Source organism: Somniosus microcephalus, unplaced genomic scaffold, assembly GCF_052327205.1.
Source record: "Somniosus microcephalus isolate GS21.2 unplaced genomic scaffold, FLI_Smic_1.0 unresolved_chr2, whole genome shotgun sequence".
In the NCBI taxonomy this organism is placed as follows: Eukaryota; Metazoa; Chordata; class Chondrichthyes; order Squaliformes; family Somniosidae; genus Somniosus; species Somniosus microcephalus.
Genome location: NW_028225180.1, coordinates 54,570,072 through 54,588,066, shown reverse-complemented (window position 1 = coordinate 54,588,066; position 17,995 = coordinate 54,570,072). Strand labels below are relative to the sequence as shown.

The 17,995-nt window shown below is 45.7% G+C and overlaps 1 protein-coding gene across 1 annotated transcript; it reads left to right on the top strand.

Annotated features, from left to right (window-relative positions):
- Positions 1–577: 577 nt before the first annotated feature.
- LOC147092656 (putative G protein-coupled receptor 139) lies at positions 578–2,196 on the top strand. Its single transcript, XM_085975751.1, has 2 exons — positions 578–653; positions 1,071–2,196. The coding sequence occupies exons 1-2, from the start codon at positions 584–586 to the stop codon at positions 1,988–1,990; spliced, it is 990 nt and encodes a 329-aa protein (XP_085831877.1). The 5' UTR covers positions 578–583; the 3' UTR covers positions 1,991–2,196.
- The last annotated feature ends 15,799 nt before the right edge of the window (positions 2,197–17,995 follow it).

The following is a 17,995-nucleotide window of genomic DNA, read 5'->3' as shown; positions in this document are numbered from 1 at the left end:
GTGTGGGTTATCACTAGTAGTGGAGGAGCACGGTCACCGCTAGTGTTAGTGTAAGTTATCACTAGGAGTGGACGAGCACGGTCACCGCTAGTGTAAGTTTTGGCAGCTACTAGTACTAGAAGAACACGGTCACATCTAATGCTGCAGGACTGTGGTCATCACGAATATTGCAGGATTTGTTTCAGCGCCTGTTCTGGAGAAGTTGGAGCACTAGGAGTCAGTGAAGGACAGGGTCAGGGCGATGGACTGCCAGGGTATCTGCTTCCACCAGTCCTGCTGGAATAGGGTCAGCTCCAGTAGCGGGTGATTCCAGTTTCCATTTGTAAAGCATGTTTGTATTGTGTTTGTTTTTGAAACTGTACAATAACAATTTCACATATTTCTCTTAATCTGATGTATCAGTAAAAAAACTTACTTCAGTCTATTTGTTAAATGACTGTAACTAATGTCATTATTATGATTTAACCTGATTGACTCCCTTGCGGATTGATGTGTGGATAAATATAGCTTCCCTTCCATTGTCTCAGCCGTGCGCCAGTCAGAGTTTTTCAGCTCCAACAGAATCCAACCATTCTCACAGAAAATGGAGCGGCCAGGTATTCTGCTGATAAAAGAGATTTACTACCCGATTCTCGCAACTTTCGGTGTCCCCGGTGAGCCGTTGTAACCTGCTTGTTGTTAATCGGTGTTTACTGTCTGTTCATATCGCATGCTGGACAGGGTAACTGTTTACAGATGTCAGCATTTCACAGTGAACGGCGTGTCCACACTTTCCACGTTTCCCTTAATGCCATAACCTTACTGATGTTACGATGTTCTTTGAAGCTCAAACTCAGGGATTTTAGAGGATTTCCAGATCGTCCTGTCACCCCGTGTAGAGTGAATGCTGCAGCAGCTCATTAAAATGTGTGGGTGGGTTTCCCAGGTAATGGGTCCAATACTAATCCTATTCTCACACTGCTCCGTGTTGATAATCACACTGAATGGAATAAAATGCTCTCAACAGGTATCTCCATATATATTTCAATCAGACAGTGGTACATCATTTCTCTGCTCTCTCTTTCTTACAGCGAACTTGGTGACGATGGTGATTCTCACCCGAGGAAACTGCGGCCTTTCCAAGTGTATCTCTGTCTACATGGTGGCCATGGCAACAGCAGATCTACTGGTCATGATCTTCAATGTAATAGTGTATTATATTCTCAGTTATCACTTTCCACTTTCATTCCTGTCCCACACTCCCGTGTGTAAGTTCATTCTGTACATGAAAGCTGTAAGCTTCGATTTGTCTGTTTGGTTCACCGTCTCCTTCACATTTGACCGATGTGTAATTATTTGCTGCCAGAAGTTTAAAGTAAATTATTGCACCAAGAAAACCGCGGTCGAGGTTATAACAGCGTTCACGGTCCTAATCTTTTTAAAGGGCATCCCCGTATTGTTTGCATTTGAACCGCAGCAAATAATTAACAAGGGGCAGTGGGGCTGTCGGAACAGAGTAGCTTTATTTTCCTCACCTCAAGGTGTAGCGTATCTCTGGTTTCACAGTGTATGGCGCGTTTGGCTTCCCTTTACCTTAATGGCCTTGTTTAATTGTTTGACCGTCAGACGTATATTATTGGCCAGCAGAGCCCGCAGGGGACTCCGGGGACAGAGCAGTGAGAATCAGAGCGATCCAGAGATGGAGAGCCGAAGGAAATCCATCATTTTCCTCTTCGCTATATCGGCCAGTTTTATATTGCTGTGGCTGACAACTGCCGTGAATTTTTTAATTACCAGAGTGACAAACGTCAATTATTACCGAGGCGACCGCACAAGCCCAGCCTATATCGCCACAGAAACCGGAGATCTGCTGAAGCTTTTGAGCTCCTGTGCGAACACATGCATTTATGCTGCGACCCAGAGGAAATTCAGAGAAGAGCTGAAGAAGGTTTTGAAATCTCCCTGGACACTGATTCTGAGATTGGTTAAACATGAAAGACAGCCAAACTAGAGCTTCGGTTGGATAATTTGAATTCCGTTCTCGCTCGTGTTCCAGCTTAAAATGAGGCTCTCTCCGCTAACCGCTACATAAGGATTGTTCTTGTAAAATCTCACAGGTAGGTGAGTATATTTGGCACACTCTGTAGCATTTAACGTCAACTAGGACCGTGGGTTTCCGCAGTTCTTTGGCCGAGTGTCTCCTCCCAAAGAAGGACATTCCCCCTTAAGTACGAAAAATGTCAACGATGAAGTGAAATTTAATAGTGAAATAAAATAGGTGATCAATGGGTTTAATATCTGATCCTGCGAGGATTGTAATCAGTTCTATCACATATTGACTGGATCAGTCACCGGTTTTAGGGAAAGATTTTGTCGTTTACAACTCTCGGTCCAGTTACTTTATTCTCACAGGTTTGGTGAAAATGTTACTTCGGCTGATTGCAGCTGCAAGGACCGCTTCACCCCTTCTCCTGGGAATAAGGAGCGGTGCCGCTGTCCCCTTCATAGTGTTGGGATGTTTCACCACTTTTTTAATGTTTACTAGTGTTGCCTCGTTTCACCTTTTTTTCTTCAGTCTCTATTAATAAGAAATAGTTGAAGTCTGTCCAGCAATATTAAATAAAGTTGTTAGTTGCTGTTACTAAATGTATCATGGTGAATCTGCGTGTTATTAACGTGAATCAGCGACCCTGTAACCTGGCAAGACAGTGTAAAAATTAAGAATTTATAATCGGGGCATTTCAGGCAAGGATCAATAATCAGGTATCTCAGATATTTACATGACATAATCCGCTGTGTGTGTTGGTGCACTAACAGAAGAATGTAATATGCCCATCCCTTTTGTCAACTGGCACTGAATGGGTACCCCCAGTGCAAGGCGGTGTATTGGGAGCGCCGTCCGGCATCACTGGGGGCCTGGGTTTGAGAGCGTTTCCCAGTGCAATGGATTCAGATGAGGATTCGAGCCAATTATCTAGCATTTTGTCCGCCCGCTAATTTCAGTGCCTCGGTTGAAAATGTTTTCAAATTTATTCTGCAGTACATGTGTTGCAGAATGAAAGATGTCGAAGAGAAGTTGTCCCTCGAACTGGGTAAATCCACTTATCACACTGCAGGATTTGCAAGAAAGTCAGCGGACTGTCTCTGACAGCTTCCGCTGTTCTATACAGTATCCCAGGTTACACATATATACAGACAGTGCTGTGTCAGCTCGATCTTTACAAGCCTTCTGAAATTAATGGGCGCCGCAGATATTAATTGTTCTGTTGGTTTATATTTAGGTTAAACTGAGTGGCTTGCATGCATTTTGTTTCGCCCAGTCGGATTGTATTTTTATCGCGGTGCCATCCATCTACTGTATGCCTGTAGTTATCAGTCCATTTGGGATTAGTAGAATCTGAATATTCTGAAACCAAGGTCATTTTCAATTTCGGCCTGGGCGAAAATCTGGCTGGAGCGCACTGTGCGCCAGTCATACACCCCGCCGAATTTCCCTTTTCATTGACTATAATGAAAAGGAAAATTGGGTGGGTGTAAAATACGCCACTGCCAATCGACAGAATTCACTAAAGCGGAGGAAAGTGCAGTGTAATCACGGAATGATTGACATGTTTCCTATTTTCCGAATACTAATTTATAAAATATCCACACTTTTGAAGTAGCCTCCAATTGTTTCAATACTCTTTACTGTTAGAGACACTGGGGCAGTGGCAGTATTTGGATTGTGGGTCCGTTTATAATTCTTTTAGTTGAAACCTACCTCCTAAATTCTTAGACTCATTAACAGATGTAAACGTTTATTTAAAATGTATTGCATAATCGGGTCGAAAGAAAGAGTTTAATAGTTGGGGTGCAACTCACGCGAAGTTCTCCATTGTGTATCTATAAGTCGGAACACGATGATCGCGTTGGATGTGTTTGTATCTCAGTGCAGAGAAATCTATGGTTGTAGACTGTTAGTGGAGGATTACAGAGCTCCGTCTTGAGTCTGACGGTGGGCCTTAACATCGGAATCTGCCTCTTGTTCCACACAATGCTAGAAGAATGTAAAGGGATCTTTACCTCAACCGGAGTTAAATACATCTTATGTTATGTTAATGGGGAAACAATCAATGCCCAGAGCTGATGTCCACAAGTCTAATGATCCCGACAAAACAGTAGGCATAAATATTAGCGATGTATTTATTATCCTCGAAAAAGTCAAATAAAACAACTGAACATACAAACTGCAAGAAGTGAAAAATGCAGGAGCTCCTGAATATAATTGGTGACACGTCACAGAATCGGCTGAGCGCTGCACCCATTGGCTGTTAGTGTCAGAAGTGTGACGAACCAGGTCCACTTTTGGAGCACTCGCTAATTCATCAGGAACCCCCCACTGCAGACTGTGGCGTTCTTCATGATGGCCCGCAGGAACTGAGGTCACAGTCTGAGTGTCTGAGAACAGGAAATGCTGCAGTCGATCAGTGTCTATGCCAGAATGCTTCAGCTTTCTCAGTGACCAGAAGTCATTTTACCCAGTCCCGGAATTCCGACAGACCTGCAAGTGAGGGGAGAAAACCCAACACCAAGTCCCTCAGCCCCACGATATCTGTTCTCGCTACAACTATTCAAGCAAAGAACACGAGCATTGGAAAAAATATCAATGGGCAAGGAAAATCGGACATTAATTGTGTAATGCCTAAAGTGCCACATAATAAACTAGATTTTATTTAAATTAATGTTAGTTGATTTTTAACCTCTCTTTAAGCTTCCATCGTGATTTCTGTCGCTATGGAAATTAGATGCTGCAATTAAATTGATAACAGCAATGAATATTTCTGTGATATGTTGGAACTCCAGGGCGCTTCACCTATCCGTGAAAATCACGTGTCCATGACGTGCCTCCATCTGCTCGAACTTAAGCTCAGAGTTTCTGAGCTTGCGGAGCGGCTGGACACTGCAGGGCTGAGAATTTGCTCGACTACATGTTTCTGGATGTGGTCACCCCGCAGCCACAGCGAGTTCAGGAGGATAGTAAGTTGGTGGCCATGGGCAGGGTGCGAAGAGCCAGGTGGTGCAGGGATCCGCCGGGGGTGTGGCACTCTCAAAGATGGGGCCGATTACAGACCAAAAAGGAAATCTTCTTGTGCAGGCAGGGGGCATGGCTCAGGTACTAAATGAATACTTTGCATGTGTCTTCACTAAAGAAAAGTATGCTGTCAGCGTCGCCATAAAGGAGGTGATAGTACAGAAATTGGCTAGGAAAAACATAAATAAAAAGGAGATACTTAGAAGGATGGCAGCGCTCAATGGAGAAAAGTCACCCGGCCCAAATGGGCTGTATCCTAGTTAGCTGAGGAAGTAATGGTTGAAATTGCAGAGGCTCTCGAGTCACAAATTCTTCCAATCCTCCTTAAATATGGGAGTGCTGCCAGAGTAGTGGTGGATTGCAAACATTGCACCCCGTTCGAAAAAGGGGAGAGGGATAAACATGACAACTTCAGGCCAGTCAGCCTAAAGTCGTGCAGAAACATGTAGAAACAATCCGGCAGCTATTTCATTAGCACTTGGAAAATGTGGGTTAATCAATGAACGCCAGCACGGATTGTTTTACTAACTTGATCGAGTCCTTTCATGAATTAACTGAGCGAGTTGATGAGGATATTGCAGTTGATGTTGTGTATATGGACTTTAAAAAGACGTTTGATAAAGTACTACATGAAAGACCTGTTAGCAACATTTTAGCCAAAATTGAATTTAAAATTGATAACAGAAAAAGTAAGCTTAAGGTAAATGTAAGGTAAATAATCCAGCGGAGCAGCAAGCTGAATACAAATTAGGAAGGGTGTTGATGAACTAAAAATGAATACAGGCGGCAGTTTTCTCGGTAACCAGAGGACGCAGATTTAAGGTAATTGGCACAAAAATGAGCGGGCACATAAGGTAAAAAATAACTGAAAAAAATAAGTAGCAGAGGAATGGGAAACATTGGTTATCTCGTTCAAAGAGGCGGCACAGGCACAATGGGCCAAATGGCCTGCTTCTGGACTGTATAATTCTAGGTTTCTATGTTGTATGATACCCGTGCCACTGCCTGTAGTCAGTCACAGTGTAGGGAGTAAATTTAACAAATGCTGCACTAAGAAAGCGGAGAGACTGATTCTGGGAAGCGGATATGGAATCTTAAAGTATCCTCGGGAGATGATGCTCACAGTGAAGAGCTCAGACTGCAGAGAAAGACACAAAGTCACGTGAACACTCCACGAGAACTTTCTTAAAGAGAAACTGGAATCAATCGCAAAACTACAGAAATTATTTTATTATTGCTAATGGTTCTACTAAACCGCATCATGTACTATATCCAATCATTACAATACATAAGTAAAGGTAATAAATTCATAGAAATCATTTAAAATTGGAATTGAAAGTAAACATATGTGGTTTCTCACCAGATAGAGGCTCAGTCAAAATGCTCTGAGGATATGGGTTCAAATCCCACCAAGGCAGCTGGTGGGATTTAAATTCAATTCAATTTAATTCTGGAAATAATGTTAGTCTTAGTAATGGCGACCATGATAACATTGTCGATTTTTTTTCTCTATTCATTGATGGGATGTGGGCGTCGCTGGCTAGGCCTGCATTTAGTGTCCATCCCTAATTGCCCTTGAGAAGATGGTGGTGAGCCGCCGCCTTGAACTGCTGCAGTCCATATGGTGTAGGTACACCCACAATGCTGTTAGGAAGGGAGTTCCAGGATTTTGGCCCAGCGACAGTGAAGGAACGGCGATACAGGTCCAAGTCAGGATGGTGTGTGGCTTGGAGTGGAACTTGTAGGTGGTGATGTTCCCATGCGTCTGCTGCCCTTGTCATTCTAAGTGGTAGAGATCGCGGGTTTGGAAGGTGCTGTTGAAGGAGCTTTGGCGAGTTGCTGCAGTGCATCTTGTAGATGGTACACACTGCAGCCACAGTGCACCGGTGGTGGAGGGAGTGAATGTTGAAGGTGGTGGATGGCGTGCCAATCAAGCGGGCTGCTTTATCCTGAATGGTGTCGAGCTTCTTGAGTGTTGTTGGAGCTGCACTCATCCAGGCAAGTGGAGAATATTCCAACACACTCCTGACTTGTGCCTTGTAGATGGTGGAAATGCTTTGGGGAGTCAGGAGGTGAGACACTCGCCGCAGAATTCCCAGCCTCTGGCCTGCTCTTGTAGCCACAGTATATATATGGCTGGTCCAGTTCAGTTTCTGGTCAATGGTAACCCCCAGGATGTTGATAGTGGTGGATTCAGCGATGGTAATGCCATTGACTGTCAAGGGGAGATGGTTAGAGTCTCGCTTGTTGGAGATGGTCATTGCCTGGCACTTGTGTGGTGCGAATGTTACTTGCGACTTGTCAGCCCAAGTCTGAATGTTGTCCAGGTCTTGCTGCATATGGACACGGACTGCGCCAGTATCTGACGAGTCTCGAATGGTGCTGAACAGCGTGCAATCATCAGCGAACATCCCCACTTCTGACCTTATGATGGAGGGAAGGTCATTGATGAAACAGCTGAAGATGGTTCGGCCTAGGACACTGCCCTGAGGAACTCCTGCAGTGATGTCATGTGATTGAGATGAATGACCTCCAACAACCACAGCCAACTTCCTTTGTGCTAGGTATGATTCCAACCAATGGAGAGTTTTCCCCTTGATTCCCATTGACTTCAGTTTTGCTAGGGCTCCTTGATGCCACACTCGATCAAATGCTGCCTTGATGTCAAGGGCAGTCACTCTCACCTCACCTCTTGAGTTCAGCTCTTTTGTCCAAAAACCCATCTGGTTCACTAATGTCCTTTAGGGAAGGAAATCTGCCGTCCTTACCTGGTCTGGCCTGCATGTGACTCCAGACCCACAGCAATGTGGTTGACTCTTAATGCCCTCTGAAATGGCCTAGCAAACCACTGAGTTGTAAACAACCGCTATGAAACACAATAAGAATAAACCCGGACAGACCACCCTGCATCGACCTCGGCACCAGAAACGACAATGACAATGGCAAACCCAGCCCTGTCGACCCTGCAAAGTCCTCCTTACCAACATCTGGGAGCTTGTGCCAAAATTGGGAGAGCTGTCCCACAGACTAGTCAAGCAACAGCCTGACATAGTCATAATGACCGAATCATACCTTACAACCAATGTCCCAGACACCACCATCACCATCCCTGGGTATGTCCTGTCCCACCAGCAGGACAGACCCACCAGAGGTGGTGGCACATTGGTAGACAGTCGGGAGGGAGTAGCCCTGGGAGTCCTCAACATTGACTCAGGACCCCATGAGGTCTCATGGCATCAAGTCAAACATGGGCAAGGAAACCTCCTGCTAATTACCACCTACCGCCCTCCCTCAGCTGAGGAATCGGTACTCCTTCATGTTGAACACCAATTGGAAGAAGCACTGAGAGTAGCAAGGGCACAAAATGTCCTCTAGGTGGGGGACTTCAATATCCATCACCAAGAGTGGCACGGTAGCACCACAACTGACCGAACTGGCCGAGTCCTAAAGGACATAGCTGCCAGACTGGGTCTGCGACAGGTGGTGAGGGAGCCAACAAGAGGAAAAAACCTACTTGATCTCGTCCTCACCAATCTACCTGTTGCAGATGCATCTGTCCATGACATCATTGGTGGAAGTGACCACCGCACCGTCCTTGTGGAGACGAAGTCCCGTCTTCATGTTGAGGATACCCTCCACCGTGTTGTGTGGCACTACCACCGTGCTAAATGGGAAAGATTTCGAACAGATCTGGGAACTCAAAACTGAGCATCCATGAGGCGTTGTGGGCCATCAGCAGCAGCAGAATTGTATTCAACCACAATCTGTAACCTCATGGCCCGGCATATCCCTCACTCTACCATTACCATCAAGCCAGGAGATCAACCCTGGTTTAACGAAGAGTGCAGGAGAGCATCCCGGGAACAGCACCAGGCATACCGAAAAATGAGGTGTCAACCTGGTGAGGCTACAACACAGGACTACTTGCATGCCAAACAACAGAAGCAACATGCGATAGACAGAGCTAAGCGATCTCACAACCATCGGATCAAATCAAAGCTCTGCAGTCCTGCCACATCCAGTCGTGAGTGGTGGTGGACAATTATACAGTTAACAGGAGGAGGAGGCTCCAAAAATATCCCCATCCTCAATGATGGTGGAGCCCAGCAAATGAGTGCAAAAGACAAGTCTGAAGCATGTGCAACTACCTTCAGCCAGAAGTGCCGAGTGGATGATCCATCTCGGCCTCCTCCTGAGGTCCCCAGCATCACAGATGCCAGTCTTCAGCCCATTCAGTTCACTCCACGTGATGTCAAGAAACGGCTGGAGACACTGGATACTGCAAAGGCTATGAGCCCTGACAACATTCCGGCAATAGTACTGAAGACTTGTGCTCCAGAACTAGCTGCGCCCCTAGCCAAGCTGTTCCAGTACAGCTACAACACTGGCATCTACCCGGCAATGTGGAAAATTGCCCAAGTATGTCCTGTCTACAAAAAGCAGGACAAATCCGTCCCATCAGTCTACGCTCAATCATCGGCAAAGTGATGGAAGTTGTCATCGACAGTGCAATCAAGCGGCACTTACTCAACAACAACCTGCTAACTGACGCCCAGTTTGGGTTCTGCCAGGGCCACTCAGCTCCTGACCTCATTACAGCCTTGGTCCAAACATGGACAAAAGAGTTGAACTCAAGAGGTGAGGTGAGAGTGACTGCCCTTGACATCAAGGCAGCATTTGATCGAGTGTGGCATCAAGGATCCCTAGCAAAACTGAAGTCAATGGGAATCAAGGGGAAAAATCTCATACCCAGCACAAAGGAATTTGGTTGTGGTTGTTGGAGGTCATTCATCTCAATCACATGACATCAGCGCAGGAGTTCCTCAGGGCCGTGTCCTAGGCCCAACCATCTTCAGCTGTTTCATAAATGACCTTCCCTCCATCATAAGGTCAGAAGTGGGGATGTTCGCTGATGATTGCACACTGTTCAGCACCATTCCAGACTCGTCAGATACTGACGCAGTCCGTGTCCATATGCAGCAAGACCTGGACAACATTCAGAATTGGGCTGACAAGTGGCAAGTAACATTCGCACCACACAAGTGCCAGGCAATGACCATCTCCAACAAGCGAGACTCTAACCATTTCCCCTTGACATTCAAAGGCATTACCATCGCTGAATCGCACACTATCAACATCCTGGGGGTTACCATTGATCAGAAACTGAACTGGACCAGTCATATAAATACTGTGGTACAAGAGCAGGCCAGAGGCTGGGAATTCTGCCGCGAGTGTCTCACCTCCTGACTCTCCAAAGCCTTTCCACCATCTACAAGGCACAAGTCAGGAATGTGATGGAATACTCTCCACTTGCCTGAATGAGTGCAGCTCCAACAACACTCAAGAAGCTCGACACCATTCAGGATAAAGCAGCCCGCTTGATTGGCACTCCATCCACCACCTTCAACATTCACTCCCTCCACCACTGGCGCACTGTGGCTGCAGTGTGTACCAGCTACAAGATGCACTGCAGCAACTTACCAAAGCTCCTTCAACAGCACCCTCCAAACCCGCGACCTCTACCACTTAGAAGGACAAGGGCAGCAGACGCATGGGAACATCACCACCTACAAGTTCCCCTCCAAGCCACACACCATCCTGACTTGGACCTGTATCGCCGTTCCTTCACTGTCGTTGGGCCAAAATCCTGGAACTCCCTTCCTAACAGCATTGTGGGTGTACCTACACCATATGGACTGCAGCGGTTCAAGAAGGCGGCTCACCACCATCTTCTCAATGGCAATTAGGGATGGGCACTAAATGCAGGCCAACCAGCCAGCGACGCCCATGTCCCAACAATGATTTAACAAAAAATTATTATCTATGAGAAATGCATCCTGCAGTTTCACCACAACCTTGCATTTCGTTCTGGAGCCGGATCCTTATATTTTGCAAAATTTGCAAAATCAAGATACTCAGCCCAGTACCCGTCTCCCATAATGCACCAGTTAATTTTGACTCTCTGTGACGGGTGGACTACAACTCCCAGAATGCAGCAGAGTCGCAGTGCCGGTCAGTACGTTTAACTATCAATTCTGTAATGCAGCATAATCCCGCCCCTGCTCCACTTTAGTCCAATTCCTTACTGATGAGTTAAAGGAGTGTATGATGTATTCAACTTCTTTGTCAGCATATATGTTTCAGGATAATATAATCCAGCTTTCCTACAATAGGATTCCACGACGTGGGAAGATACTTGGATTCGCAACAAAGCAGATTCCGTGTATTTGATGTTATGGGCCCCTTCAACATAACAGACCCGAATTCCTCTGTTTGCACTTCAATGGAGTGCATATAATTGGGTCGCCAGCTTTGTATTTGTTACAGTCGGGACAGGCACCACTGACTAGCCCATTACCAGCTGTGAGGATGATTAGGATAATTCGGCAACTTAACAAAATATCGTTAAATAACAGAGTTCCTATTATTACCTCCTAAACTGCAGTAAATGAAGTGACAGGTTCATACCATTTAAGGTATGTTTTTGATGCTATTCGCTTCTTTCAAGTTAATTTTCCTGCTTTCTTCGTTGTATATCTTGATTGTTAAAATCCTCAGATTGAAGTTCATCAGTTTGCCTTTGCCTGTGTCACGCAGCACATGGATGTTGCAGTTTATTTACAGGTTATGTTTGTCATGTGATAAACTTTTGATAATATAGTTGTCAACTTTAGAGCCAGATAAATAGGTTTGTGCTAAATGACCTTCCTGGTAATTCAATAAATAACATACAGAATGCAGTTAGCCAGTGAGCTGAAATGTTCTGCCCGGCGGTCCTTCTTACTCTTAATTTCATATTTTAACTTGTAAATATTTATGATTGAATCCCTTGCCACAGTGAAGAATTTGGGTAATTTGTGCATTCACCTCGTAACATTAAAACTGACATTAGATCACCTGGAGGTTTCCGCTTTACTAAAGATAAAAAGCAGGATTTTCTATAATTTCTTCAAAACTGGAATTGTGAATCCGTAGCATCTCTTATAAAGTACGGAAATACCATTTCTATGATTAGCTTACCTGAAGTGTCCGCACAGTCCAAATGAAGTAAGCCCAACACTTCCGATGCCAACATTAACACATTTCATTGGAACTCCATCCCTCAGATACTCCAGGGGCCATTCTCGAACAAAGGGGAGATTGGGAATTGGCAGAGCGCGTGAACCCGTGGGACTGGTAACTGGCAGAGTGAGGAAACGTGTAAGACTGGAATCGGGCAGAGTGTGGGATCCGACAGAAAGAAAGGGAACCAGGTGAGCGGGGCCTTGATGAGAAGGAGAGCGGGAAGAGTCGAACAAATCAATTATCGGAGAGAGCCCCACTCTGGATTAATAAAATATCAATTGTATTTTGTTCTCTGCTTTTAAATACCGATCGGTGAAATGATAATAACAGCGAATCGATAAAATCGTTGGAGGAAGAAGTTGGATCCGTTTCAAACGGGAATTGGTTAACAAATTTACATTTATTTTGCTTAATATTAAATTGTTGATTATACATAAAAAATAAAGAACAATCTTCTAAACTGAGCAAGAAAGAGATCAAGGTGATAATAGAAGTACCTGGATGTGTTGTCTCGGGCGGGGCCTTGTCCACAGTGGGTGAAAGGACTGAAAACTGTCGACATGGGTCGAAACTGGGATATTTCTCCATGGAGCATGCAAAGTTCAGGAGAGATTTGTTCAAAATTATGAGGGGTTTTGACTGAATAAGGCAGCATTGTTTCCACTGGCAGGAGCGTTGGTAATCACGGCCACAAATTAAGGTAATTGGGGAATGATCCAGCGAGGAGATGAAGAGTTTTTTTTAACATAGCGAGCTGTTATGATCTGGAAGCTTACCGGAAGCACATTACAGCTCCCCTCACGACCTGCGGACGTCCCAACGCGCTTTACATTCAATGAAGTACTTCTTGAAATACAGTAACTGTTGTAATGTAGGAAGCAGAACAGCCAATTTCAGCCCAGCAAGCTCCCACAAACAGCAATGAGATAATGACCAGATAATCTGTTTTAGTGATGTTGGTCGAGGGATGAATATTGGCCAGGACTCTGTGGAGAATTACTATGGTCTTCTTTGAAGTAGTGCTGTGGGATTTTTTATTTTCTCATGACAGAGCAGCCGTGGCCTCGGTTTGACGTCCCATCCGAAAGGCGGCACCTCCAACAGTGCAGCACACACTCAGTACAGCATTGAGGTGTCATTTTGGCCCAGAAATTCGGGTTGGGGGCTTCCCGCGGGTGCAAGCCCCCGACCTGCACTTACCTTGCGCGCCACAGTTGAGCTGTAGGGCCCTGTGGAATTCCGCTCTGGGGCCTGCTCCAGCTGCCGGCGCGCAGTGCTTGCGTATCCCAGGGGTGCAGTTAGTGCGATGCGTCCCCTGGGATCACGTGAGCCATGGGAAGCCAATCGAAGGAGGGAAAAGCCCATTCATAAGATTGACAGGAAGACCTGTCAAAACTTATAAATACTACGGGCCCCAAAATAGCAGTAAACCTTCAAATACATTTTTTTTTTAAATCACACTTTTTAAATAAAGTATAAATTACATTAAATAACTATTTTAAACAATAATTTAAATTTTTGAAAAAAATAATGTTATATTCTAACGGGGCTAAAAATAAACTTACCTTGCTTTAAAGTATTTAAAAATAATAGACCTGTGGAAATGTTTTAAAAATTTTTATTAATTGACCACTTACCTTACGCCTGCTTTTAAAATGTGTAAATCCTGCGTGAAAACCTGCAAAAAAAACCTAAGTTCAAAGCGCACGCGCAGCCTCCCCTGCGCGGGCATTCGACCACTGAACCCCTTCAGTCAGAGGATCGGAAATGCCGGTTTCCCGCGCATGCGCAGTGCATGCGGGAAACCGACACTTCCTTTTGGCCTGCAGGCCCAGAAATTCGGGTCTCCACGGGTGAGTACGCACGGGGTACTCACTCTTAGGCCCAATGGAAGTGCCAGTTTCCTGCATGCACTGCGCATGCGCGGGAAACCAGCACTTCCATTTCCCTGAAAGCAGGGGTTCAGAGGTCGAATGCGTGTGCAGGAGAGGCTGCGCGTGCGCATCGAGCTTCGGTTTATTTTGCAGGTTTTCCCGGGAGGGTAAGTCTCCAGGAGTTAGACATGTAAAAAGCAGGCGTAAGGCCTGCTTTTTACAAGGTAAGTGGTGAATTAATTAAACTTAAAACATTTTTTCCACAGGTTTATTATTTTTAAATACTTTAAAGCAAGGTAAGTTTATTTTTAGACCCGTTAGAAAATAAAATTATTTTTTTCAAAAATTTAAATTGTTGTTTAAAATAGTTATTTCATTTAATTTATAGCTTATTTAAAAATGTGATTTTTAATTTTTTTTTTGAAGATTTTGTAATGTTTTGTAGAAATAAAGGGTCCATAATATTTCTAAGTTTGACAGCACTTCCTGTCAGACTTATGAATGGAGCATTCCCTGCTCTGATTGGCTCCCTATGGCCCACGTGATCTCAGGGGACGCTTTGAATTAACTGTGGCCCTGGGATACGCAAGCACTGCGCGCCAGCTGCTGGACCAGGCCCCAGATCGGAATTCCACCGGGGCCCACAGCTCAATGGCCAGCGCACTAGGTAAGTGCAGATCGGGGGCTTGCCCCCGTGGGAAGCCCCCGACCCAAATTTCTGGGCCATTAATGTTCCAGCGTCTGATGAAATAGATATGGAGATACCTGTTGAGAGCATTTTACTCCAGTCAGTTGGATTATCAACATGGAGCAGTGTCACAACAGGATACGTTTTGAAGCCATTACCTGGGAAACCCACCCATACATTTTAGTGAGCTGCTGCAGCGCTCACTCTGCACGGAGTGACTAGATGATCCGGAAATCCTCGAAAATCCTTGTGTTGGAGATTCAAAGAACATTGTGACATAAGAAAGGTTATCGGATTAAGGGGAATGCGGTAAGCGTGGACACACGGTTCAGGATTTGGTTCTTATCACTACCGACTGTAATGCTGCCATCTCGAAAACTCCTTACCTTATCAAACATGCTGTATGTACATGGATACAGTTAACCCCGAATAACAACAAACAGTTGCCATCACTCACCGGGGACACCAACGGCCGCGAGAATCGTGTAGTAAACCTCTTTGATCAGCAGAATAGTTGGTCGCCCCATTCTCTGTGAGAATGGATCAATTCTGTTGCAGCAAAATGACTCTGACTGGCGCATGGCTGTGGCAATGGAAGGGAAGCTATATATATCTACACATCAATCCTCCAGAGAGTCAATCAGGTTAAATCATAAATAGCATTAGTTACAGTCATTAAACAAATAGACTCAGGTAAATTGTTTTTTTTATCTGATACGTCTTTTAAGAGAAATATGTGAAATTGTTGTTGGATAGTTTTACAAAGTACAGAATTAAGACATTGTTTACGAGTAGGAAGGGCAATCCCCCAGTACTAGTGATGACACTGATCTGACAGGCCTGGTGAAGGCAGCACCCCAGGCAATAATTTTCATGACCCTGCCCTTGATTCACTCCTAGTGCACCAACTTCTACAGAGCAGGTGGTAAAACAAATCCTGCAATACTGGTGATGAACCCAGTCTGGCAGTATAAGAGGTGACGGTGGTCCTCCCATACTAGTGGTACACAACATTTAGATGAGAGGGACATTTCCCCTCCTGTAATAATGGCACCATACACCAATACTAGATGTGCCCGTGCTCCTCAGGTACTAGTACCATGCCTACACTGGATTTGAACGTGCTGCTATAGTAGTAGTGGTAGCACTAGACGAACACTACGATTGACAGTGCACCTCCGGTACTAGTGGAATTCCCCTCATACACTAGATGTGCATGAGCAGTGGTACCTCTACATTTGTACAAGATGTGACCGTGCCCCTCCTCCCCCAGTGCTAACCCTACACTGACATTGATGTGACCGTGACCTTCCTGTCCCAGTGCTTCCCCTACACTGGCAGTAGATGTGAACGTGCCCCTCCTGTCATAGTGCTACCCCTCCATTGACACTAGATGTCACCGTGCCCCTCCTGTCCCAGAGTTACCCCTACACTGACACAAGATGTGAACGTAACCCTCCTATTCCAGTGTTACCCCTACACTGACACAAGATGTGACCATTCCCCAATTGTCCCTGTGCTACCCCTGCAATTACACCAGATGTGACCGTGCCACTGCTGTCCCATTGTTAACCCTGCACTGGCACTAGATGTGACCGTGCCCCTTCTCTTCCATTGTAAACCCTACACTGGCAATGGATTTGACCGTGCCCGTCCTGTCCCAGTGCTACCCCTACATTTACACTAGATGTGACCGAGGCCCTCCAGTCCCAGTCTTACCCATACACTGACACTAGATGTGACCGTGTCCCTCCTGTCCAAGTTTTAGCATTACTATTACACTAGATGTGACTGTGTACTTCCTGGCACAGTGCTGCCCTACCCCTACACATACATTAGATGTGACCGAGGCCTTCCAGTCCCAGTGTTACCCTTTCACTGACACTGGATGTGACCGTGTCCCTGCTGTCCAAGTGTTACCCCTACATTTAACCTAAATGTGACCTTGCCCTCCATACCTATGTTAACCCTACACTGACACTAGATGTGACAGTACCCCTCCTGTCCCAGTGCTAAACCTACACAGACACTAGCTGTGACGTTGCCACTCCTGTCCCAGTGATAGCCCTAAACTTAAAGTAGATGTGACCATCCCCCTCCTGTCCCAGTGTTTCCCCTACACTGAACTAAATGTGAAAGTGTCACTCCTCGCCAAGTCTTACTCTTACATTTACACTCGATGTGGCCGAGCCCTCCTGTCCTAGTGTAAAACCTACACTTACACTAGATGTGACCATGCCCCGCCAGTCCCAGTGTTACCACTACAATGACACTAGATGTGACCATGCCCCTCCTGTCCCAGTGTTAACCCTACACTGACACACGGTGTGACCGTGTCCCTCCTGTTCCAGTGTTACCACTACACTGACACTAGATGTGACCATGTCCCTCCTGTCCCAGTTTTAGCACTACTATTTCACTAGATGTGACTGTGTACCTCCTGTCACAGTGCTGCCCTACCCCTACATGTGCACTAAATGTGACCGAGGCCCTCTAGTCCCAGAATTACCGTTTCACTGTCACTAGATGTGACTGTGTCCCTCCTGTCCAAGTGTTACCCCTACATTTACACTAAATATGACCATACCCTCCGTCCCCATGTTAACCCTACACTGACAGTAGATGTGCCTGTACCCCTCCTGTCCCAGTGCTAACCCTACACAGACACAAGATGTGACCGTGCCCATCCTGTCGCAGTGCTAGCCCTACACTTAAAGTAAATGTGACCATCCCCCTCCTGTCTCAGTGTTACCCCTACACTGAACTAAATGTGAAAGTGACACTCCTGTCCAAATGTTACCCCTACATTTACACTAGATATGAACGAGCCCTCCTGTCCCAGTGTTATCACTACACTGACAGGGGATGTGGCCATGCCCCTCCTGACCAAGTGCTACCCCTAAACTGACACTAGATGTTACCATGTCTCACCTGTCCCAGATTTACCCCTACTATTACACTAGATGTGACTGTGCCCCACCTGTCTCAGTGTTACCATACACTGACACTAGATGTGAATTAGTCCGTCCTGTCCCAGTGCTACCCCTACACTAATACTAGATGTGACGGTACCCCACCTGTCCCAGCGCTACCCCTACACTTACACTAGATGTGACGGTACCTCTCCTGTCCCAGTGTTTACCCTACACTTACACTAGATGTGACCGTGCACCTCCTGTCCCAGTGCTACCCCTACAAGTACAATAGATGTGATCATGCACCCCCTGTTTAGTGCTACACATACACATACACTAAATATGATGTTGCCCATCCTGTCCCAGTGTTGCCCCTACACTTACACTAGCTGTGACCGTGCCC

What these genes read in the sequence shown, in the direction of transcription:
- LOC147092656 (XM_085975751.1), top strand. Translation starts at nt 584, where the DNA reads ATGGAGCGGCCAGGTATTCTGCTGATAAAAGAGATTTACTACCCGATT. An exon ending in CGCAACTTTCGGTGTCCCCG is followed by an intron (nt 654 to 1,070) that starts GTGAGCCGTTGT and finishes TCTTTCTTACAG; the next exon opens with CGAACTTGGTGACGATGGTG.